At 37.2% G+C, this 26,543-nt stretch overlaps 1 protein-coding gene across 37 annotated transcripts in view; it reads right to left on the bottom strand.

Moving 5' to 3' along the window:
* ank3b (ankyrin 3b) overlaps positions 1-26,543 on the bottom strand; it is a 187,860-nt gene that overhangs the window by 19,391 nt on the left and 141,926 nt on the right. For 16 of the 37 annotated variants that reach the window (XM_056245887.1, XM_056245883.1, XM_056245893.1 and 13 more), the window contains 22 exons: positions 26,329-26,427; positions 24,554-24,652; positions 24,330-24,428; positions 23,922-24,017; positions 22,983-23,055; positions 22,821-22,880; positions 18,034-18,157; positions 13,363-13,465; positions 12,827-12,871; positions 12,267-12,373; positions 10,442-10,474; positions 9,048-9,272; positions 7,486-7,584; positions 5,512-5,666; positions 4,971-5,182; positions 4,173-4,380; positions 3,168-3,264; positions 2,807-3,035; positions 2,485-2,610; positions 1,240-1,362; positions 785-811; positions 131-212 (listed from right to left, as the gene is read on the bottom strand). In XM_056245887.1, coding sequence (XP_056101862.1) covers positions 131-212; positions 785-811; positions 1,240-1,362; positions 2,485-2,610; positions 2,807-3,035; positions 3,168-3,264; positions 4,173-4,380; positions 4,971-5,182; positions 5,512-5,666; positions 7,486-7,584; positions 9,048-9,272; positions 10,442-10,474; positions 12,267-12,373; positions 12,827-12,871; positions 13,363-13,465; positions 18,034-18,157; positions 22,821-22,880; positions 22,983-23,055; positions 23,922-24,017; positions 24,330-24,428; positions 24,554-24,652; positions 26,329-26,427 — 2,521 coding nt within the window. The remainder of the gene's footprint in view (positions 1-130; positions 213-784; positions 812-1,239; positions 1,363-2,484; positions 2,611-2,806; positions 3,036-3,167; positions 3,265-4,172; positions 4,381-4,970; positions 5,183-5,511; positions 5,667-7,485; positions 7,585-9,047; positions 9,273-10,441; positions 10,475-12,266; positions 12,374-12,826; positions 12,872-13,362; positions 13,466-18,033; positions 18,158-22,820; positions 22,881-22,982; positions 23,056-23,921; positions 24,018-24,329; positions 24,429-24,553; positions 24,653-26,328; positions 26,428-26,543) is intronic. The other 21 variants (XM_056245880.1, XM_056245907.1, XM_056245884.1 and 18 more) reach the window with 15 other exon arrangements.

Genomic DNA, 26,543 nt, shown 5'->3' with positions numbered 1-26,543 from the left:
ATAAAACATTTATGCTTTTGCCAGTTAATATATCATAGATGGTCACAGTAAGTCACATGTTAGCTTTAATCACTCCCAAGAATTTGGTTCTCAAAGTAAGTTCATATATTAGTGAAAACATCACACTCACTCGTTCCAGGCTCGGTCAGATAGCTGTAGCGCTTACGTAAGGCTATAGATGCAAAGGTATGACGTCGTTCTGGCTTTTCAGTCTGTAACAACAACAACAAGAATCCTATCAGTTCTCCCATTTTCAACCCTGTTTAAAGTTCAGCTAACTCTCTCCTTCAGGAAAAGAAAACCCTTATGACTATAATGAAGGACTATGCACTGATTTGTTCCGTTTTTATACGTGTACTCTATATTTCTTTATATTTATATTTAAATTGAGTTGGCCTAAATTGTTTCTATTAGCTTCAAAGGAAATCAAAGCTACATTGATTTCCTTTGATTAATTCTTAAGGCCATGAAACAAAAGGAATAACTATGACTGACTAGGTCAATGAGATTATGGGCGACGATAACCAGCACTTTGTTGCACAATATAAAAATACTTTTTCTCCTTAAATCAAATTTGATATGTGATCCAATTAAGCCTTGACAGTCTATGCAACAATACTATACTTGGTGCATGGATGGGTAAAAATCAGCTTGCAGAAAGTTGCAGCAGCATGCAGTACGTGGACTGTATGTGTAACCATGTTAAAGCTGTCTAGAACAAGCAAATAACCCAGAGCTAAAGCAACTAGCAGACCACATGGAAATGAGGGGACAGCACTATTACCTCTTCCTCAGGATCTGAATCCACATCCTTTTGGTTCCCAAGATGCATTGCAGAAATAGAGGGTATAACGTAATGAAGAGCAGGGGGAAAGAAACATCAGGATGTGAAAAAAGGCGATTGAGAGCACACCAAGTAAAAGTTACCGCAAAGCCACAGTGAAGAAACATAAAGGGGTAGAAATAAAAAAAAAAAAAAAAAGCACAGAGCCACAACCACAGAAGCTGTTGAAATAAGCACAAGCCTGTGCACCTTCAGCCAAAGCAAGATCCAAATCAAAAGTGTGATTTGGGTCAGTCACAACAACAACAACAACTTGAAAGAAGCTTGAAACAGATAAAAGACACACTCAGGCAGTTTGAGCCAAGTTTAACCCTCAATAACTAGGAGCACTGCTCTATCTTTCCTGAGTATGAAGATGGCATGATATGACGCAGATGATTATAGTTCAGCCTTACCTTCTTGAGTCCAGGAAGTGTGATGTTTAAATTACAGATAGCTGCCTGAGTGAGACCCTTGGAAGTTTTGGTCTCTCTGAGGAAGGACAAGCGGCCGCATGGCTCTTGGCTGCTGTCTCTGACCTGCAGAGGACAAACAAATGTTACTGCTAACAAATTAGTCTTTAGGTCTGACTTGCCCAGAATTGACTGGATTATAGCATGTAGAGAATGATAGAGTAGCCTATCTGATTAAAAAATAGTAGAAAGTTTCAGCTGGAAAATACAAAACACGCTAAAGTTAAAAGTCACAAACAGCTACATGCTACAGTTTCCCATTACCTTATGATATCTCAGGGTCTAACAGAAAATTACATTTTTAACCCAAAAAACTAAATAATAAATGAAGAGTTTGGTTCCAAAACGCAATAAATCCATTTAGATTAATTTGAGTAAAAATGTGTTTTCTTTACCAAGAAAGTGGAAAGATGAAAACCACTATTTTCTGTTTCAAACTTTCACATAGCATTTGTAGGTCATAATAACAAAAAAAAATTAAATCCAGATTTTGATTTTCAAAGATTTATTATAAAAACGGATTATTTTTTCCCCCAAAATGCAATAAATCCATTTAAAAAAAAAAAATTCAAAAAGCAATTAATCCATTGAATTTTTTTTTCATATTGAAACTGTTGAAAATACACAACAACGTAAGTTTATTAGTATAATATTTTTATTAAGAACTGTAAAGAAGATTGAAAACATTTTTCCTCCTCCCGAGTGCCTCATCTTCTTAATCTCCTCACGTAAATGATTCGATTTCGATGCCTTACGTTTCTTACCCACCGCAGAAACAACCACAGGTTCATCAATGCCGGGCTAGGAAGCCGGGTGTATTTAAGGCGCTGCCGTTACTGTTTACATTGCGTGGAATGGTGCGTTGTGATTGGTTGAGAGCGGATATATCGCATTCTGCAGAGAAGGGAGACTGGCGTTTGTCGCGGTTTGGAAAGAAAGGGAGAAAACATGACAGAATAACACGGCGGATATCGCATTTTTACTTAAAATTAAACATTGACTTTTCAATACCAACCAGATACAATACTGATTTTTGCAGTAACTAATTTTTTTTTCAAATGGCGTTTATCACGTTTTGGAACCAAACTCTTCAAATATATAATAAAAATAGACAGACAGGATGCATTACTAATGTGCTTAACTGTCATGAAAATAATGTCAAAATGTAAAAGAGAAAATGTGAATTACCTTTACACAGAACGGGAGTCTATTTTCTTTGAAAGCAAAGAAGTTAAAAACCAGCTGCTGTCCAGCTTTGGTCAGAGGGGCCAAATTGCCGTAGCAGTCCACGTAGATGGGTTTCCCTTCAAGTACCTTTAAAATAGACAGCCATGTCAGTGCAACCACAACCTTTTATTAAACTGTTAGAGTCTAAAAAGACTAAACCCTGCAAAAATCATAATGATAATTAGATAACATAAATATCAATGATTAGCATGGAAGGTTTATACAGTACATCAAAATATTGTCATAATAGCAACACAAAAGAAAAACAAAACAGATAATTTACCTCAATGTCTTTGCTTCTGGCCACCTCCTCAAAGTTCTCCTGTTGTTCCAGAGTTTTGTCCACTTTATCGTCCGTCATACAGAAGCACCGCAGGTTGGACTCCACAGGGTCATTCATTTTAGCAAACACTACAAACTTGGCCATGTAGGGCACACAGATGAGCTCCCTGTAGAGCTGGGTGGCCAAACCTACAGTCTCTGGGATCTGATGGCAGTCTGCAAGCCAAAACCTGGACACACATTTAACAGTCACAACGCTGAAATGCACCTTCATATTCTTTTGAATTAGATCAGAGTTATTGAAAATAGATCAAAAAGGCAAAGAGGATTTAATGAGAAAGAAGCTCATAATGTTCTTGTACCTGGCAGACACATTTGTGGTGAAGGACACACAGTCATTCATAAAGGTGAGAGGTGTAGTGCCAGTGATGTCCTCCCACTGAGCCGGCGATGTGCCACCTGTCACAAGATGCTTTATTAAATGGATTCTGAAGGATTAAACGTTTTCTTCCCAGTCTAAACCTAGACGAATACTATAATAGAGGAGTTATGAGTTAAGGCTGGAATACACTACATGACTTTTAAAATCTGAACACATAACACATTTGCTGACTTTGTAAATGGTTACAGATTAAAACAGATTAGGGCCCAGATTTACTAAACAGGGCAAATTAGCGTGAGAGCGCAATTCCACAAAAGCACCATTGGGAGTGGAAAGTTCTGCAAATGTGATCTACTGACGACGCGCAAATTAAAGAACACACGCAGCCGGATCATTTCCATAATGAACAACGCAATCTACCAAGAGCAGCGCTAATTAATGTCTGGTTTAAGACATGCTTTTTTGGGCGTAAATAATGGCACAAATGCCAGTAAATTGACTAGCGCAAACCTTAGTAAATCACCTTGCATGATTCATTTAAATACTCTCCTGTCCGAAAGTCTGAAAGGGAAACTACCTTAAATGCATATGCAATAATGTCAGCCGCAAAAATAACCACGCCTTTTCAGCGCTCATTTTTCACTGCGTATCTTTGGTAAATCCTGACATTAGTTTTTAATCCTAAAAGAGGGTTTGCGCTGACGCAAGCTGTTAGTAAATCTGGCCCTAGGCATCATCCACTTGACTAAACGACTGAGGATCGCACACTACCAGACATTCAAGTTGCTCCAAACACAACAAACACACGCAGAAACACGTCTCATTGCTAAGAGACGACGCATGACAAATGAAAACAAGAGCAATGGAGCCTATTTATGAAAATTGCAAACACAACTAATTAAAAGTGAAATGGGAGCTTACAAATATTTAAAACGATTCGATATTTCATTAGACATTGTTATTGATGGCTATAAATCAATCCTACCAGTTATACTGCAGAGCAGGCGCAGGCTTGGTGTGGTGTCTCCTTTGTAGCCATTCAGCACACCCTCTCCAGAGACTGGAGGCACCGGTATGATCATGGTAATGGGCTTATGGAACTTCCTCCTGCGAGGCTCCACTGTCACTATCGGGCTGAAGGTGGCACGATTACCTATGAACTTCTTCACAGCTTCATCTGGAACAGGTTGGGCCTGTTAAGAGAAAGCAATAACATTTAGGTGAAACAGGTGATAGAAGAGCCATTTTTGGTTCAGCAAATAACTTTTCAGTCAACAGTTTCAGTAAACAGAACCATTTTTTTAGTGTGAAGAACATTTAAAAAAATCTTAGGAATCTTTTTCAACTATTTTGTAGAATGGAACCTTTTGTGGAATGAAAAGGTCCAATGGATGTTAAAAGTTCTTAATTGAACCATAAGAGGCTTAACGGGTAGTTATAGGCACGTTTTTCCTTGATTGGCATTCTTTCGGCCAATCAACATGCACTTATGTCACTGGTTGTTCTTATTGTCCTGGGTTAGACCCTACTCTGAAGTAGGAGCTAATTTAGTTCCCTCAAAAGGCATTCGTAGAACTTAATTCGTTCCCAGTTCCTGCGGTGTGAACATGCCAATAAGCGGGTTCTTCCGCCATTAGTTCTAGGAACTATGAAAAGGTTCCTCTGGTGCAAAAGATGCCAGTAAAGAACCTTTATTTTAAAGATAATTGTTTAGTCTCTAAATATAAGCTGAGATAGGAGAAAGTATTAATGGAAATATGGACTCATTTGGACCGTGATCTACCTGCAGTCCAACTCTAATCTTCTTGGTAAGCGCACCCTCAGGAAAGGAGGCCTGGACCAGAGGTACTGTCATGCTGGACAGGACGCCTCCCTCGGGACCCATCTGATTACTCTCCTGTTTGATCCGTGATACCACCGCAAAGTATTGTGGGAAGTCCTTTGTGATGATCCGGCAGATGCGCTTCTTCTCCAGATCAGCTGAGCTGTCCAGCTCTAAGGAGTACACCAGTATTATGTGAGTTTAATTTCAGGAAGCGTATGCATTACACACAAGTATTTTACAGGAGCAAACAGATTGTGAGTGGTATTTGCCTTTGTCGTAGTGGTGTTAAATGTGTTGCTATGTGGTTGTGATTATTGTGTAACATAAATGGTCATTTCATTTCACCTTATATGTGTACATTATATGCCATCACTAAATTGTAGTATTATATCAGCCATTGACCATGTCCTCTGAAACGCTCACTAAAGGCTTTTCTGAATCTCATCATGTGGACTGGCAAGGTCAATAACAGTGCGGTTTTTAATCATCATCATTTTACCTTCATCCATGCCATTGAGGAGCTCATTGAGGTCTTCAGTTTTGCAGTCATAATGATGCTCCTTCCAGCTCTCACCGTTTTCGCTTCTGAGCATAATGAGCTCTCGCTCTTTCCCTCTCAATGACCCAAAATGAGGGATCTCCACAATCACAGGGCTGTGAAAACACATCGCAGGCCTTTATCAGTGGAACTTCACAGACTAAAAAAAGCAAGAGCGCGTGAGACACAAATGCTGATGATGACTTTAGTAAATGGCAATGATGTACATTCATGGAACATTAGTGCAAAAGAGGGGCACTTGGCAAATGCATCTGATATTAATACAGGTAAAGGCCACTGGTTTCCATTATGACCCCAAGAGGACAGATGCAGGGATGATTTTAATGGTTTAGCACAATGGTTTTTTAGTTGTTGTTTTTTACCAAGCGTCACTGCTTCATGCTTTGAAATTAAATCTTCCAAACACCAAGTAAGATGCAAAGTAATGATGCACTGCACTAAAATCCTATTCTTAATCGGGTTCTTTGTTTTGATTTTCAATTCACTTTCAGACAGTTTATTGTAAAATATTTTTAGAAATCTTCAACCTGAATATGCTGTGATTATTATGGTGAGGTAACATCAAAATAGATGTTCTTGGCTTGATAAAGGAAATTTGTAGAAATGGGTTAAATTTTATTACAATGCAAAATATTTGCCCTTTTGAAACAAGCAAAACACCTAAACAAAGAGAGAAAGAGAGAGAGAGAAAAAAAGCAAATTGTCAGTGGGGTAAATTGGTAAGAAATCAGAGCTCAGAAATACAAATGATCAAATATTAAAGCAATCTTAGTGCAGCTTTAGAAATTCTGAAACCAATAACTTCTGTGGTCTTATTTCAAACATTATATCTAGTTTTATGTTCTTATTTCCCAGAGCCATTGCAATGAATGCTGTAGCTCAAATGTTAGAACATTGTGCTAATAATGCTGAGGTCAAGGGTTAAAATTCCCAGGAAACGCATATACTGACATAATGTATACCCTGGCCTGAATGCACTCAGGTCAAATTTAAGTTAACTGGTCCTAGATTATAAGTACAAAAAACCATCAAGGTGCAAAAGTTTAAATGCTGTTAATTTCTTCATTTAAGAGAATCTTTTCACTTTTAATTTTAAGGCTAGTCTGTATGTTGTTCTACGTTTTCAAGATGCAAATGATCAAAACAAGCTGATTTATTTTAGTAGCAGTTTTCACTGTAATTGTTTAATATTCAGTTACTTTTTAAACATTTCCGTTTAGGTTTAATATTAATTAGTATTATGTGGCTAATATCTATTTATGCTAGTTATTTTTGCATATCCCATTGCATATATCAGCTCTTTCTATATTTCCAATTTAAGTGTGAGTTTTGCTTGTTTCAAGATGGGCATTTCTTGCAACTTGGGGCACTTATTAATAAAGAATATGTCAATGAAACTTGCTTATTACTAATTAAAAGCAACCTGTTCTGGCCAGTATATGGGAAATGAAATAGCTAATGTTACACAGTGAATGAAAACAGTAACATCAGACAAACATGGAAGAAAACATTTAATGTGTAGACAGAGAAGGTACCATGGGAAATTGCATGCCTGAAGGCCCCAGACCCATTAGAACCGTGAGTTAAACTGGGCGAAATAGACAATAAAAAGGTGTAATCCAAATGACCTTACCCTTAAAAAACACTGATACCTTCTCTAAAAACTAAAAGGTCAAATGAAACTCTCTCTTAGTGTAAAAACACAGGGCTAAGGCAGCAGCCATGACTGCAGACACTCATGCTCACCAAGCATTGCATAACCAGCCCAAACAGCCAGTATGAGTCACTTTCAGCGATGTGTACATTCACTGAAAGCTAAAAGGAAAGGGTGTAGATGAACGTAAAGGAGGATAATAAAAGTAGTAGTTGAAATCAACATGAAGTGCTGTGACTTCACTAAGCACAAAGTCCTACCCAGAAAATTTTGTTCCTCGTGGCCCGAGCTGCAGGATTCGGCTAATGTGGCTCTCACCCTCACTAAGAGGGGGGAGGTTTCGAGGAAGATGGAGTTTACTGAATTATATCCATGTAGCATTTAGAGGAACAAAAAGGAGGAACAACTTGTCATTCCTGCAGGATGGGATGCTAGCCCTAGTGTAGTAATGTCTTAGTGAGCTATTACTCACTCTGTTCCAAGTACAGCAGCTTGTTCCAAAACCTAGTGAGCTTTCTACATCTAATATGCGTCCAAAATGAAATAAATGAGTTATTTGGAACACTCATAGGCAACAACTCATTCAAATAGCACACAGGAGACCTGACTAATAATTGATTTCAGCAGAGTTTGCCGTTAGCCTGCTACAAAGCTAACAGCGTGGTACTCCAATAACCAAAAAATACATAAACACACAGATATTGGGTAAAATAGTACATTTGAATTAGATTAGACTGTTTTTATTGATTCTTTCAAAACTGATTGAATTTTCTCTAGCTTTGTCGGCCATCTCACAGTGCAGAATTGCAAGATATAAACTTGCAATTGCGAGAGAAAAAAGCCAGAATTGTGAGATAAAAAGTCGCAATTACCTTTTTTATTTTTTATTCTGTAGCGGAAACAAGCTTCCATAGAAATCTTCACTGAAGTAGCACTTACATACAGTTGTTTTCCTATTCTGAAGGTTTTTTACTCTGTCTTTGTTCATATCATTCACCTGATTTACAGTATCTAACATTTTATTCCTAAACATATGAGCCTGGTTTCACAGACAGGGCTTAGATTAAGCCAGGATTAGCCATTAGTTAAATTAAGACATTTAAGTAGCTTTTATAAACTTGCCTTAGAAAAAAAAAACATTTCTGGTGTATTTGATGATTTATTTTCCTGACAGAAAGTATTTTCTGATTTATGGAGTGATAAAAAGGGATATTAAAAACAGTTAACTCTAATATGTCAACAAAATGAAATTTTGAATGTTCCTTTATCCAATGTTCACATTTCTGTTCTGAAAATGTATGCAAATTGGTGCATATTTAATTAGATATTAATTTGCAATTACATTTCAGAAAACTTGTAATATAAAACAGTTGTTTTAATGTACTGTGATAAATCAACAGTGGGAAGTATGATATCTATTATTTACAAATTTTACTTCATTAACCTGTGGTGTCTTGCTCTAAAATGCTGTCAATGTAGGCAGCTCACCAGGTTATGGAACAGAGCCAATATGTGTCATTTTAAAACACTTATTACTAAAATGGTGGAGCTCTTTCAGCAGTCCTCAAGATATTTACTAGGGAAATTTGACGACCTGCAGGATGTCATTGTAGGCAATAGAGAAAAGGAAAGGGTAAAGTCAAGGTACATCCCTGAGTCAGTGTCAAGTACCAGGGCTTTGGCATGACAAGAATGGTGGGCGACGTCACTCTGTGTCACTGCTGAAACACTTCACCGACACACACTACCAAACACAGAAGATGGTTTCCATGGAGATGACAAGGAAAAGCCGGTGTAAAATGAGCAGGAAGGTGAAACCTACCCCAGAAAATGAGCCCCCGCTGGGCCCACCTCCACCAGCCTGCTCGCCAGCCCTTCTCCCTCCACCATGGGTGGCAGGCACGCCAGCTTGTGTCTTTTGACCAGGCGGCACGTGATCCGTGTTGGTGCCGTGCACTTGCGGGGCGGGATGATGATGCGCATGCCATTGTGGCGACTTCCTCGCATGGAACCTCCGCGCGCGTCCACCATGAAGCTCACCAAAAACCTGCAGGAGGAAAACGACCCGATAAGAAAAGATAAAGTGAGGCTCAGCAGAGTTGAGTTGTCCAATGCTGTGGTAAAAACACACTCGCAAACAAATTTCAGAGAAAAAATTAGAGGCGAGGATGTGATCTGGGCTCATTCCATGCACCTGGTGAGAAGTTAGTGAGGTAGAGAATTGTTGGTAGGATATTTAGACATTGTACTAACAAACACAGTTACAATTAGTTTACTGTAAAAGATCAGAATTCAACCAAACTGTTAAGGTGCCACAGTCTAAACCATATATTATTAAGATCTTTCTTCAGCCAGTTGTGTTGTATTAAAGTCCCCCTGTGGTGAAAATCAAGCTTTTAATGTTGTTTATATGTCTATGTGGTGTTTTTAATATGCTTTAAGACAAACCATGTGTAAATTCATAAGTCAACACCATCGCTGAGTAGTTTCTCTTTAAAACTGCAGTGAACCAAAGACAGTCTCAAAAACGCAGTTTATAATCGCTGGTGTTTCTGACATCACAAACTACCTTGTAACCAATCATGTCAACGTGTGATCATCAACGAGTGGATCTCTGAGCTGGTGTGGGTGAGTGGAGGCGGGGCTAATTTGCATATTCATAGAACCGCGTATAATAAATTAGGCAAGGGTGTAGAGCTACATTCAAGCGATTTTAAGGCATGAGGAAAACAACGTTTAGATATGTCATTTTGGTCAGTTTTAAGGGATAAAATGATTGACTACAGGGGGACTTTAACATTCATTATTGCTATACTGAAGTCACAAAAAATAACACTGAATGAAAAAATGTAACGTCATAGTATAGATTACAAGAAAAATTCTTACGTCTAAAGTCTTAAGGACCATTTGGCTTATGAAGATGTTATCAAATAGTGAAATACTGATATCAGACTGGGCTGTGTTACAGATAGTAGATCATAGAGACCATTGGCGCCAATAGTTAAACAATCTACATTAGCTTGTAGGCTGGATGTATACTACAAAACCTGTCAAAAACAAGTCCTGGTCATTGTTCATCCAAATCTCAAAGAAATTGTAAGAAATTATATTTTTCCGAAAGCAATTGAAACCTATTTTTATAACCAAGTAGTTGAGTTGAGAACAGCAATGACAAACACAGGGAGGAAAAACTGTGATCACATGATCAACTGTCACCTGTTGTCGTACTGAAAGAGTGAGGGAGAAACGCTGCAAAGAAACAAGTGGAAATATGGAACAGGGCAAAAAAAAAAAAAAATCATAATAGTTCAATATTAGCACAAACACAAAAACATTCCTTTATTGAGGTCTCTATTAATATAAAATACATGGAAGATCAGGAAGGTAATATGGGAATATTAAGGTCATTAAAGAATAAACAATAATGAGATAATTTAACGCAATCTCACTGTGATTCGAACTATTTTACGTTTAGCTGAATTGGTGACTAATTCGTACAATCTGTTTAAAAGCCCAGTGATGGGTAGGTTTAGGGGCGTGTAAACATCGTTTAAAAATGTTACGTTTTTGTATAAATTAAATATTAAACTAAAAAACTTGGGTAACACTTTACTTGAAGGGGTGTGCATAAGACTGACATGACAGCTTCATAACCATGACATGACATGACATATGTCATGAATATGAAGTAGGGTTTATGCATGTTTATGACAACTGTCATTAAGTGTCTTTCGCTCAATAATGACATTTTGAATGCAAATATGACATTGTTTAAGATGTCTTTGTTATGACATCTGGACATAAACCATAACATCATAACCTGTCAGTGTCTTTGTCATGACAACTTGACATTAAATTAAATTAAACTGTCATGTGGTTGGTTTTGACATTGGCTGTCATCAGGCCATTATAACTGTGTAATGAATATTTTTCGTGACCTCAACTACAGTGGTACAAATTGAATTTGTCATTAAAAAGTTATAATGGCTTCATGACAGCCAATGTCAAAACCAACCACCTGACAGTTTAATGTAATGTTAACCAATAAAGCTAAGTGGTTTCTTAAGTTTGATAATTAATCTGCTTGGTCATGTTTATGACAGGTTGTGTTGTCTTAGTAATGTCAAGTTGTCATGACAAAGACACTGACAGGTTATGATGTATTTGTTTATGTCAAGGTGTCATAACAAAGACATTTCAAACAATGTCATATTTGCATTAAAAATGTCATAACTGAGCGAATGACACTTAATGACAGTTGTCATAAACATGCATACAACTTCCTTCATTTTCATAACATGTGTCATGTCATGATTATGAAGGTGTCATGTTAGTCTTATGCACACCCCTTCAAGTAAAGTGTTACCAAAACTTTTTTTTAAAACGAAGGTATTATTACATAGACTTGATGTTAACGTTTGTTTTTACGCTCATTGGAAGCAGGGCTTGCCGATATCTTGGAAGTGACGTGAAATGACACGTCTCACTAAGGTTGGGGTTGATCGATGTAACCCGAGTTCACAGGTCGAATGTCCAACTTTGAGTGGCGTTCCAGACGTTATTTCTAAGAACGAGATGGGAAAAATCCAAATTCTGAGCAGTCTGGAACACAGCATTAGGGTGTTCCATTTAAACCCACTGCAAAGGTTCCACCAGTAGTGGACACGTGTCCAATGTAAGCAATGACGTACGTCCGAGTGAACGAGATGGAGGGAAGTTAGCGAGGGAAGGGCATAAAAAAATGGAGAAGTGGCCAGGGCTGCACGTGGAAGCTTTCTGGTGATGAAAACGACCTTGGCGGAACGCGGACAGCCGAAGTATACTTTGGGCTACAGGCGTAAATAAGGTACTTATTCTTCTTAGAATATATGTATATGTATTGTTTCAGTTTCTCATCCACCAAAAATGAAAGTAACAGCATACTACTTCTTTATTCTCATAAATGAGGTTTCATTCCCACTTAAGTTTAATACTTCGGCTTAGTGATTTAAACAAACCATTATCCAAAGTGTAAGAATAGTCATGGTGATGCTGGCCTTACCCTGAATGGACAGGGCTGGAGACCATGTTCACATTGTCCATAGTGTCCGGAGTCCAGCTATAACGTCTCATTGATTCTGTGTTGTAATCTTTTGCTAAAGCCAGGTGCTGAAACACAAAACAAGCTTGTTCAGAACTGAACAAACTACTCATATTTCCATTCACTGTGGTTCTGTGGTGAACCACGGCTTTCACAATACTCTCATATGAGACTGAGGCTCGGCTCTCTGTAATTAACAACTCAACAGCACAATTATCACTTCATCTTGTGGTTTATAATGACAGTGACAATCAACAAAACAACATGCGGGAGGATTATTTATAAGATAATGGAAGAAAATCCCTGATGCAAGACCAAAACAGCCAAAACAATGTAAAAAAGCTAAGCTATAATAAAAAAAACGAGACAGAAATGGAAGGGAAACCAGCAAGAATCTGGCCTGAGGAGCAGAACATAAAAGAACAACAACAAATGCATCTTGCGGAGCAAAGCTCATGTTTGCATTGGTTTGTGGAATAAGAAACAATGCAATTGTTGCAATTCCTCAATGCATTTTATACCTTATAATGAAAGTCAACAAGGTTGGGTATGTCTCTACAGACCCCCTGAAGCATTTGAAGAGAAGAGACAGATTCCGAATCACTCCAAATGCACTGATCAACAGTGACAGACAAAATGACTTGAAGATCCTTTCTCTGACTATAAACTTTATATGGCGTTAACAGTATTGTTAAACAGAATACTGTGGCAGTACAACGGTTGTAATAGAAAGTAATATCATGGTGTTTTGCTATATACAATGGAACTGAGCAATTAAGCTTATTTACATTTCATGGCCTTAACATGGTAGGCCTACTTCGAAAATACCATGAAACTTCCAATCTTCTTAGTGCAAAAATGTTATTTCCTTAAGAAAATGAGTATCTAGTTTAGAGTTTGCTGAGCTTTGGAGGAGAGAACGTTACGGTCTGGATGCTTTTAAATGTTTAAATTTGCAAATTATGAACTTCAACATTATATAAAGACTCAAAAACAACTCAACTGACAGCAAAAGGGCAACACAGAATCTGAGAACTCAAGGAGAAAGAGGGCGTACCGTGTCCTTGTTTGGCGCCAGGATCTCTTCGATCATCATGCTGTCACGGGCGAAGGAGCTCCGGTTGAGTGTGTTGGACCTATCCGAACTGAAGGAGCGCAGGCTGTTGGCATTTACATTAATACCATACAGTGCGGGGGAGTGACAGTGAAATACACACAAAACACACACACACACACACACAAACACAAAACAAAAACATTCATTATTGCATGCAACTTCCAGGGAAACTGATGCACAATAGCCAAAACAATGATGGTTTAGACATTGAGAGAAAACAGGAGAAAAGTTGTCTAGAGATGAATTCATAGATGTGCAGCATCTTAAATGATACGCTGGTGAATATTTGTTATGACTTGATTTGAACGACTGAGACAAAAACTCTGTGCAAGACAGCTTTTAAACGTTAAGCAATTTGATCCTTCACTAAACCCCAATTTAAAATGTTACTGACCAATCCTTCCACAGCTGTTGCCACATACTGTGGTTACACATTATCAGACAAACGTTTGCTCTTTTCTAATGTAAATCTGAGGAGGATCTGCGTGTTTGGATAGTTTAAAATGGAATTTTACAGAAATTAACCCAAAACACGTTATTGGATATGTTATTGTCAAAGAACTTATAATAGTTGGGAAAGATTAAACATGGTACTTTTTTCCTTTACAAATATTTAAATACATCTTGAAAAGTTGATGCCGTGAATGTAGAACATGCAGAACATCAGTAAGAACACCTAAATTTGCTTCAAAGTAAATAAAATATTTCTAACTTAACATATTTTAATTTATGCATTTATTCATGTCACTGTGGTGTCGATACACTGATGTGTAAAATTCCATAAAATAAATTCATAATTTTAATAATAAGTCGAAAATGTTATGGCTGATAATCGAAATGGCCGGTATTAAAATTCTTTTCTATTTTATGTAGAAAAAATAACACTTTAAAAATATTTCTTTTTAAATATTTCAAGTGAATTTAGGCATCGACATTATAATGTAAATATAAATGGATATTCTTTTTGAGATTAGCTAAAAATGAAATTTAAAAGTGTTATTAATTAATTCAATTTAACATAAAATGATGAAATTATTAGTTTTTTTTAAAGATCATCTTTGACTTTAAGCATTAGATGATGGCAACAGTTATCTAAATGTAAAAATACAGGGAAATATTTAAATACGCAATACCACCAAAATGTATCCAAACTTGACTGATAGTCATAAATAAATATTTATTGGAAAAAAAATACTGCAAGATGTTCAATTTCTTCAAAATATGCCAGATTAAGATGCTTTGCAATGTTGCAATGCATTTCAGCATATATACTAATATCTGATACATTTTCACTGCTATTTGGGCACATTTTACTGAAAATCACTCTGTTCATGAAAACCTACAATTCAAATAGTTTAAGAGTAACAGTAATCAAGGGGTAGAGCTTGCAAAATTACAATTATATAAAACTTTACTGATTTTTTTTTTTTGTGTGACTTTAGGCTTCATTTCTATTTACAGTAAGGCCAGGTGCATTAATGTAAACTGAGCTAACACACACATGCTCTTTCCTAAGGCTGTGCCCAATCAGAAATAAATATGACGTGGCGGTTCTCAGTTCGCAGCAAAAACTGGCACTGTACGGCTTCTGTCCTGTGAACATGTACTGCGGTCTGTGAGTTTGCTGATTTAAATGGATGAAATTTGATTCAACTGATGAGGCTCTTCATGTATCCCTGGAAGCTACATCGAGAAACTATTCGGTACAGTAACTGGACTCAAAGGGACAAAAACTGAAATGTTTACGACAGTCAAACCTGAGAGAAAAAAAAAAAAAAAAAAAAAAAATTGAGGTTCACACACCAAACTGTCAACATAAACCTAAAATTGAAAACCATGAAAACCAATTGAAACCATAGTCCACGGACAACAAGAATGTGTATTCTTCATCAAATGAAAAACAATGTACAAAGCACATTACACAACAATGGTTTCAGAATGACTCGGGATAAGGGGTGGAAAGGGTCGGAAGCATCATGCCCTCTTACCTGACTTTAGGACTATGGTGAGAGTTTAGAATGGAAGAGGAAGAACAGAGGAAATTGAAGGCAACAAATCAGAAATGCAGTGGTTGAATGAGACAGGCTCTGTCTGGTGCTGCATTGTGCTGTACTCTCACACACACGAATTAACTGAGGATTTTACTCCTCTTTTTAATCCATTAGGATGTGATTTTAGGCATATATGAAGAAAAGAACAAATAAACACTACAGAAGTTATTATGAGATATGCCAATATCTCAAGCAATTCTCTGTATGGCGACTGGAGAGACGACATGCTCAAGGATAGAGACCCTCAGTTTTAGAGAAGCACTTTCTTGTGCCTGATCGTTATGATCATAATGTTTATGGTGATGCTATAGTGATAAGATGATAATTCATTTCTTGTTATGGCCGAAAACCAAAAAAAAATAGCAATTAAATCAATAGATGGCAAAATGAATACTAGGCCTACTTTATTTTAAAAAAAGAAAACGACTAAAAAACACTCAAATCTACAATAAGTAGTTTGTATGCTACAAGTGAAAATATTGACTCAAATACATTAAAAATAGAAAAGTAAAATAGAAAGATAAGTACTTCAAAATGTTAAAAATTAAAATGGCAGTGCTATAAAGTATTAGAGTAAATGTAATTAGTTAATGTACTTAACTACTTTGTAGGTTTACTGAGTATTAAAATATTAGCAACTTTTACTCTGTACTTAAATATGTTTTTAAATAAGTATTATGTACTCTTTACTCAAATACATTTGTGATGGGTAAGGGGCAATTACAGTTTGCATGTCACCTAACTTTTTCTGCAGCAGTTTATTTCTGCTACAAAAGAAGGGATATCGGCACCTACAGGGCATCGAAGGTACTATATCTTGTTCGTTTTGCCCTTACTCACCTAAACTTGTTGTCAACAAGGCTATTTTATGTGAATGTCAGTGTATTAGCAGGTAGTTGTGAATCTCAGTTGTTTCACATATGAGATGAGGCCTGAAACCAGCATTTCATTTTACATTATTTTGTTTATCCGTCATATTGAAGAGACCGTTTTAAAGGATATTGCTTTACTTATGCCCTTGTTGAGCACTTGAGCTTAACTAAGATTTAGGGTTTGTAGACGTTAAGAGGCTGTTGTGTTGGCCTTGATTATTGCAATATTGAGGTGTTCAGTTTCATTCTGATTTTAGATATACATGTGATTGCTCTCCACACAAATCAACTGTCTTGTTTTTCACTGGCATGTCTCTTATGTGTTGAGGACTACTGCATCTTTGAGACTATATATTCAGTATGAGTAAAATACTTGAGTACTGTTAAAATCTAAGAATTTTACACAAGTCGTATTGGAATAGGTGACTTGTAACTTGTAATGGAGTCATTTTCGTTGTAAGGTATCTGTACTTTTACTCAAGTATGGTTTTCAGGTGCTCTTTACACTTCTGTAAAATGGGTGAAAATAATCAAATATGAAATATTTGGCAATAAATATCCTATACTGGACAACACTGATACATTCAAAATAATCACAGATTATTTAGTCGAAAATCAATATGGTGCATAAATGTGTGGTACGATCCCTTAAAAGGAGTCACATGGCATTAAGCATATGACATCCAATCCCCGCATTTCTAGCACATGACTCTTGTTTTCAGACATCATTGGCTTTCAAAGGATAAAATACGCTTTATATATCATAACGTTAAGTCATTAGATGAAAGGTGTCCTCTCTGTGACAAATGCTTAGGGCTGTTATTGAACATGATGGTAATTTCCTGTTATGAAGCTTGCGTGTAGTTTGAAATCTCACTCAACCCTTTCGATTATTGAACGCTGTCAAACTTGTGTTTGTTGGAGGGAAAATCCCCTGAAGCGAGTTACATGTAGGTTAAACATTAGCTATGGCCTTCTCACTCAACAGCACATGCTACTGAATCAAAAGATGACAGCAGGCGGCCAACACAAAATGCAAATAAAGAGTCTACAGCCTTCAGATAAGACAGGAATCAGGAAATAACAGCTGGGTACTGCAGCCATGAATGCTCTCCATTCAGAATTCATGGATTCCAGCTCATTTCGATTATAGTTATGCTGAGATAAGGTGAATGCTCTTCAAAACACCTCATTTTGTGTCAAAAGGGTTTGGAAAAACATGAGAATTTGGGTGTCTCTTTAAATGGCCTAATGTTTTCTCTTATCTTATGAGGTCCAACAGTCTACATGTTGTGAACCTGTTATGTTTACTAATTCTAAACTATATTAATAGAAAATAGTACTGATTCCAATAAAACAGTATGACCTAAACTTGTGGGATTTGAACCTGCAACATTTCACACTCCAATAAATAAATTAATAAATATTCGTACCCGTTTCACTTATGCATGTCTGACAAATATGCATTACATTAAGTTTATTAGTTTGCTTATATTAAAACTGCGTAATCCAAGTAGATGGAAATTTGCAATTTAAACGCATAAATCTTAAATTTAAGTCTAAATATTTTTGGAGTGCAGTAAGACCTGCAACTTTCCATGGTGTATGTTTTGCTGAAAACACTAACAGATGAAGTGTAATTTTCATAATAATGTAAAAAGCTGTTTAGATGACAAGTAACTCGTTACCTGGCTGTGCGGGCTCCAACACTGAATCCCACGTATCCCTCCTGAGGGAGAGAGTCGTCTCCGAGCTCGCGCAGGTCTTGCGGTCCCAGGTACTTGTCCGTTTCTCCTGTCATCGCATCCTCACCTATCAGCAAAAGTAAGAATTACTACACCCTTCAGAGGAAAAAAAGACCCTTTACAGCAACACTCACCCTTTATAGTCAACATGAATGGCATTCATTCAAAAGGCATTTTCCAATTTTTCTTTGGAAATAATGTGAACTGATGATTCATAGGCAATAAGAGCAGGATCAAAGTGAATAGGGAAAGTTTTGATTTCATGTTGGCGTTAGGAATGAATGGCTGGATCAAATCAAAACGCCCCCCTCAATCCCACAACAATCACTGGCACACTTCCCAAACTCTTTCATGGCTGAAGATTCATGCAATCTTTGTTTAGATTTCATTATTATAAGAACAGAAATGTAAGCAAGGCACTTAGAGAACATCAATACCATATGTTCCAACTAGCTCATGGTTACCATAAATCGGGTTTTAATATGCATCTATTACAAGATAGATTCAAACAGGCCATACATCCTCAGGAGATGCAGTTAATGGACACTACAGCAGAGCAGCAGTGAAGTGAGTCACACAAAAAGCTACAGCTAAAGCATAGAAGAGAGAGGAAGACTACAGTCACACTGCAAGATCAAGAACCCAATTAAGATTTCCTGATTTTTGGGAACGATGTTCACATGATCTACATGTGCCTCAAATGTGACACTAATGTATATAGTATTACAATACTTTTACTACTACTACTAGTAATACTATATATATATCATAGTTTAATATATTGAACTATGGTCATATATTCAGCATTTATAATAATTTAACATTAAACAAATCATATTTTTACGTTTCTGTACACGTATAATGTAATAACTAATACATTATTTCTAACAAGACAATTCCAATACAATATGCAAATAAATGTATGAAAGATGAGCCATCATAATTCAGTATACAAACAGATCATGACTATAGTTCATCCATTTTGTATACTGAACATAGCAAAACTGGCAAAATGTTTAAATCTAAATTTCTTTTAAAAATAAAATATATACCGTTTAAAAAAGAAAGATCAAAAAACAGTATACACTTAAAAAAGTGGTAAACTGTTACCAAGCTATTTCTACCTTATTTCACCCATAAAAATTGTTTTGTTGGCATAAATGAATGTATATAGATAGGTTGGTTCAGTGATAAAAAAACCCCACTTAATTTAGATTTGATCATTTTTAGGTTCCTTTTTTTCAGTGTACTCAATAGCCAAAATGATTCACAAAACAAACAAAAAATTGAATGTCTGTTTGTTTGGGCTAAATTAAATGCTTAAAGTTAAACGCAAAGTTACAGATTTAGAACGAACCCTAACCAGAATGTATGATCAGATTTTAATCGGATCTATTTCCACTTTTGCAAGTGGCCCAGAATAAACATAATTCTCTTTCTGTCATGTAATTTGTTTACGTCAAAAATCTTAATTGGGACACATACACTACGTTGTGAATGCAGGTTATGAGAGAGATTGTGGCAACAGAACATTCCAACATGGATCCCCCCCCCCCTTCTGCTAATCACCCTGGCAACCACCTCCCCCCAAAATCAGCCCCATGGAACTGCAACTTTCACTCTCTTTCATACACACACACACACACACTGATATTTACACAATTTAATTGTGAAATGTCCTAGAAAGAACCCATGTCTGTGCAGCCTCTTGCACAATAAAACGGTTCACTAGCAGCCTGAACACTACAAGTTAACAGGTCAGTAAAAAAGTTGTGACTGAAAATAACACACCCTTTAATAATAAATATTACAAACTCAAACTAACCATTAAAAATCAGTTTATAGCAAACTTCTGGTGACAGTTTTGTAAGTAAACTCATACACACAAACATATCATTTCTCACACTTCAGCTTTAAAACTATCATGTTGTGTGGCTTTGGACAGCGTGATCAAATCAGAAATAGCAGTTCGTGAAAAACAAGGTCTCTTACGCTTAATAGCCAAATCCATCCTTCATCTTCACACCAGCTTTAAAAAATATTTACAGATCCTCTTTGTCCTTTTTCACTACCAGAAGCCACTTCCTCAATCCAGTAAACTCCACACAGCACGATTATTTCCACATGTTCACTGTGGCCCTGTCCACAGTGTCTGAAGCGATCCAGTTGCTTCTTTCTGAGCGCGTGTTCACACACACACACATACACACACCCCTCTGCCGTAGCCTGACAGGACGTTCAAACGGTGAGGGGCTGGCGTGAGCCTGATCCGTGTGAGGTCATCACGGGAGCGAGGTAACACTCGAGGCAGTTTCAGAGCGAGTGTGGCAATGGGATCTCGGCATTCCTCATGCCTCAGGAGCCCCCAACTGGGGTGGGACACAATAGATGTGGAAGGGGGCGTATTTCTATGGTAATTTGTGCTGGTGCTGAGGTGCTCTCTGTAATCAGACAATGTACAACTGAAGGATCACAAAAGAGCCCTTCTACAGGCAGCAGAACAAATAGTAAAAAAGGAGGGAGACCAACACACAAAAACCCGCCCGCCACCTGACCACGGCCCCCTGGGAACAGCGTTCTTGAGCTGCCAGAGTTCAAACTCCAGGAACTCAAAATCCTGTTCCATATGGGAATCACGGAACACATCGCGACACCTGTTTATAATCCCAACCGTGTAAACATGTTATTTCAGAATACAATTTAGAGATTTCAGATGCAGATCAGCATTGAATGGTATTTTACAACTAGTTTGATCAAGTTTGTACTCTTATGTCATAGTGTAATTTTATACTTTTATTTTTATTTGATAATTTTATACAGATTGCAAGCAAAAACCAACCAGCATAACCAGGGTAGTCTGATTCACAAACAAATGATTCTTTTAATGAATCAGTCAAAAAGAATAAAAAATAAATCTGCAATTGATCCGTTAAAGTTGGCATGAAAGGGAAGTTGCAAACGGCTTCTCGAACGAGAAAAAATGTAGGGCAGGACTTGATTTTGTCCATCTGGAATTGTTTGCAGCAATTGTCATTTGCTAATTGCTGTGAAGAACAGTTTTCTGGAGGGGAGAGGTTATTTTTCCGCCCTCGAACCAGTAAAAAAGTCACAAGAGAAGAGAAGAGATGTCATTGTGAAGGGGAGAGGATGTTATTTTGATTAAAGACTACGAGGACAAATCAATAATAATAAAAAAAAATGATGTGTAATCTTTTATTTAATTAACACTGAAAAACACAAACCGTCCATTTTGATGGTTACTTTACAGAGTTCTGGCCGGAACCGAAATTGTTGAGGATTTAGGGTCAACTATTCTCATTACTATCTGCAGTTGATCCATTGAGAACTGATTAGATCATGGGAAGTGGCCATTCTATACCAGAATGTAGTCAAACTTAAAGTTTGTTAGAACATTGCAACCAATAAAATAATTGGGTCAATTTTGACAGATGAAAGCATGTGCTAAATTAATAAATGTAAATGTAAACCTTGGCTTTAAATGCAAGTTACCGGTGATGTTTGCCTGGGATCTGAGTTATTAGCACTGCACATCACGATCGGATAAACAGAGCTGAGCTCTTCCACTCTGCCAAAGAGAGCGAGAGAGAGAATCAGATGGAAAAAGCGAGCAGCGTCAGCATTGTCAAAAGGTGTTATGCCGACCAGACGTTTGCATTCAGTTGCCAATTGGTGATGTGAGCAGAATTGATTCATTCATTTTTGTCAGTCCAAGATATTGTAAAAGAGACATTTTCATACAGGAACTGAATGTCAGAATATTGAGAGTATATTCATATGAAGGGTTTATTTAGGGTACAGAGGTGTAATATGTAAATAAGAAGTCATGCGAGTTATGTCCCGGGAGTATGCAGGAATATAAGTTTACAGAAACTAAACACCATGCTTCAGTCTCTGCAGTGCACACACACACACACACACACACGTACGTTTTATGCTTTATGGGGACTTTCCATAGACATAATGATTTTTATACTGTACAAACTGCATATTCTATCCCCTTACACTAATCCTATCCCTAAACCTACCAATCAGAGAAACCTTTCTGCATTTTTGCATTTTAAAAAAACATCACTTAGTGTGACCAAAAAGTGTCCCCACAAGGACAAGGATTTCGGATATTGCCATCTTAGTAGGGACATTTTGTCCCCATAATGTAGGGTTTACCAGCCCTATATATATATATATATATATATATATATATAAGCAAGGATAAAAATGCATTCATAACCATCACGTTACAGTATCAAATAAATGGATACACAAAATTGTCATTCATAGCACTGACTGGCAAACTTCTATTCAATCCTCTTTTAGCTTACACTGAAGCTCTATGGGTTTTGACTGCAAAACAGAATTGGACTGAGCCAAACAAACTTCTGTCCAATTATCTAACAGCCAAGACTTTTGAAGAAAACAATTCTGTCCATAGAGGCTGTAATTACTAAGAGAGTATGTGTGAAATTGTAATTATATGTAGAGAATAGCAAAACCAAGACTTAATATATGCAAGCCAATGGAGATTTGCATATTGAGGAATTTCATATTCATAAAGAGTAGCCTAGCAACTAGTACAAAGCCATATTCAACAGCCATGGAGTGAAAAGAGTCTATAACACAAAAAAGACTTAAGAAGATCTGGTTAGTTGGAAAATGTGAAAAAAAGAAAAAGGCAGGTGCTACAAGAACAAACCACACAAAATAAGAGATACCTTCTTCAACATCTGAAATATAGTCCTCATTGAGCATTTCAGGCACATTGGCTCTACGGACTGTGTAATTTAAATAAAAAATGTTAGAAATAATATGTAAATGGCCAAAAATAAACTTTACATGAAAACAGACCACTATCACATGAAAACTTTTCATTTTACCTTCATCATCTGACATGTCCAAAACCTCATTCATTGTTTCTGGAACATTCATTTTATGTTTCTCCGTCACTGTCTGCAAACAAAAAAGATAAAAAGATGCAATTGTGGAAGTGGCTTAATTTTGCTCTGTGTCGAATATACTTAAAGCATGTATTTTATTATCGGCGAAAATAGCATATTTTCTTAGCAATAGATGCTATTTACTCTAAGTGAAAATAAGTCTTTGCAATAAGTGTAAAAAGTGATTAGATGCTATTTATACTTTTAAATAGTGGCAGATACTATTTGCACCTCAGTCTTGTTGTACATTAAACGGTATGCAATAATAACAAATTGTAAATGATTATTTTTATTAAAATTATTAAATAGATGCTGCCTTATTGGGACAATAAAGCCCTCCCTACACCAACCCCTAACACTGACCGATAAACACTTTATTAGTAAACATACGTTAGACACTATATTTCCACTTTTCGAATATTTTCTTCATTTTTATTGAAAATAAATACCTTTCCGATCTAATATGTGATGAGAAAAGGGAGTAGAGCGAGTTCGACAAAAGGCGGATTAGAACTCGGGACAAAACTTTCTGCCACACGCCTTACCACTACACTATCGCTACTGTTGACAATCCAACGTTTTCCGTAATTTTTTCTGGGCCAACCAGACGTCAGTGGGCGGAGTTAGTGTAAATAGCCTCTGCCAACCGGGCGGGCTATTAGCTCTTAGTATAAATTGACACTCCGTTTATTATTTTTATATATGTAGCATTCTTTTTTTTTCTGTGACACTATCTCAACAGACCTGCAATCCACTTTTATGCTGAGATCCACCAATTGAAAACCTCTGCACTAAAGCACTGTTACACCCAGTGTACCTTATCCTGCAGAATAGCTGTATTTATATATTTAAAATATGTTATGACACAAAATCCCTCACCACAGTAGTGTGCGTCTCCTCTGTCACGACTTTGAGCGTGTCGACCACAGAGATGTAACCCAGGCGCCTGGCAATAGCTAAGGCCGTGTTTCCATTCTGTAGGTTCAAGAAAAAGGCAAAATCAATGCAGAGATCATCAATGTAAAAAAATAAAACTAGAACATTGCATTTTCTTAAGTAAAAAAGTCTGAAAACCTCATTTAAATATTCCCTGAAAATTCCAGGATTTTCGTGACTCCTGCAGCCCCTTAAATGTAAGTCTATGGGATTTTTCCCTCTTATTTCACAGTGCAAAAATCAGTCTGATTTCCTAGAAAAATAACAGCAAACTTCTCCGTATATATATATATATTTTTTAGGCATCTTGTTTTGTAGAGGTGCATGAATTCAGACTTTTGTGACACTCACCACTGTCAGCTCATTAGGAGAGGCTCCGTGCTGCAGCAGAAGGTTAATGATGTGTGTGTGACCCTGCTGAGCAGCCTGATGAAGAGGTGTGTATCCATTCTGAACATGAGAGGATTTGAGAGAAAAACTGAGAGATTCAAACTTTTCCACCAGTAATTAAAAAGATAAAGAAATGCAGTTACTCAGCCTCACACACTGCTTTCTCTGAACATTATTTCAATAACCTTAGTTTTGGCGTTGACTTTAGCCTGGTTCTTCAGGAGGAAGTGGACCATCTTCACATTGCCATAGTGACAGGCGACGTGCAGGGGTGTGTATGCCATCTGAACCAGAACACAGAGACACACATTACTCAGACTTCTGTTCCAGTCAAGCACATTAATCTTTCACACATAAAAAGGGCCATGCTGTATTCAAAGAATGCTCTTCCAGCTCTTCAGTCACACTTAACCTAATTTTTTAGAGGTATAAGGCCCTATTTTAACGATCTAAGCGCATGGTCTAAAGCGCATGGCGCAAGTGCACTTAGGGCGTGAATCCCTTTTTGCGGATGGGAAAAATGGTCGGTGCGCCCGGCGCATGGTCCAAAAGGGTTGTCCCTATTCTCTTAATGGGTAATTGATGTTTTGGACGTAACGTGCAATAAAACAATCAGAGTCTCATCTCCCATTCCCTTTAAAAGCCAGTTGCGCTGGTGCCATGGTGGATTGGCTATTTACATGGTGGAATTCGCGCAAGCAGACCACCTACGGGACAAACTGGATTCCACCATTTCTTTATGTACACAATAATAATCTTTTACAGTGTAATCCTTTTATTTTTAATATTTGGCATGTTTGTGTGCTGCTGCGCAGTAAAAAAAAACCCAGTAAAAACAGTAAAAAATATATATACTGTTTTTAAAATCAAAATTTTAGTTGCCTCAAAATAGCATCGCGCCAACAATGCGCCCAAACACACCTCGTTTTCAGACCAGCAGCCCATGGGAGCACAGATGGGAGCACAAATGCATTTGCTATTTAAACAACGTGGCGCAGGACATGAAAAAATGATAACTGCGTCAGGCTGAAACTAGCAAAAAGCACTTGCGTCGCATTGCGCCTGGTGTATAGTAGGGCCCATAGAGATTTAGTTATTAATCTTGGATAGGTTTTACAATATTGAACACATAAAGGTACACAGTAGTATCCAGTTCAATCCAATTGGATGTTCTATAAAGCTTGTCTGAATCAGCAACAATAACTAGGGCAGAGTAATAATAGTAACAATAAGCTCTTGTTCTTTATCATTGCTCTGCATCATTCCCTGTGCTGAGAGTGTGTTTTCTGTGGGTCATTGTGCTGTTGAGTATTGATCTGTGTGCTGCTGTGTCTCACACTCTCTCAACATCTGAGAGCCGCACTGAACGACCTTGAGCCGGGGCAGTTCGATGTTTATACACGAGTGACCAATGAGGGAACTGGCCAGACATAGTGTGTGGATGTATGTGTCGCATATCTACCTATCTGTCTGTCCCCACAAGGACAGAACGAGGTAAATGTATTAATAAACATAGTAAATTATGCTCACTGCAAAATGTAAAAATGCTAAAAGGTTTCTGTGAGTGGTAGGTTTAGGGGATAGAAAATACAGTTTGTACAGTATAAAAATCATTATGTACGTATATTGAGAGTTCCCACAAAGATAGCGAAACCTAACGTGTGTGTGGTTCAAGTATTCCCTACATTGTGGGGACAAAATATACCAGAAATGTTTGATCTTGTGGGGACATTTTTGGTCCCCTTGAGAAAAACAGCTTATGAATCACACTAAATGGTGTTTTTTGAAAATGTAAAAATGCAGAATGTTTTCTATGGGGGTTGTGTTTAGGGGTAGGGTTAGGATTAGGGTTAGGGCATAGAATATACAGTTTTTGTGCAGTATAAATATTACTGTCTCGATGGAAAGTCCCCATGAAACATGGAAACCCAACATGTGTGTTTGGGTGTGTGTCCAATACCTTAGTCTCTGGGTCCACTGTGGCACCATGATTAACCAGCACTTCTGAAACATTGACCTTGTCCTCTTGAGCCGCCAGGTGAAGAGGGGTCAGTCCACTCTGACATAAATATTCATCAACCAATTTAGTGACATAACTGCACAGATATGACACATCATGCAGAAATTAATCATCCATCAGTGTAGGTCATTCTAACGGAGCTGATAATAAAAGTA

The sequence above is a fragment of the Rhinichthys klamathensis genome, unplaced genomic scaffold (genome assembly GCF_029890125.1).
Source record: "Rhinichthys klamathensis goyatoka isolate OS25496 unplaced genomic scaffold, OSU_Roscu_1.1 h1tg000035l_1, whole genome shotgun sequence".
NCBI classification, from domain to species: Eukaryota; Metazoa; Chordata; class Actinopteri; order Cypriniformes; family Leuciscidae; genus Rhinichthys; species Rhinichthys klamathensis.
Note: the sequence above shows the minus strand (reverse complement) of the source record. Positions and strands in the feature narration are given on the sequence as shown.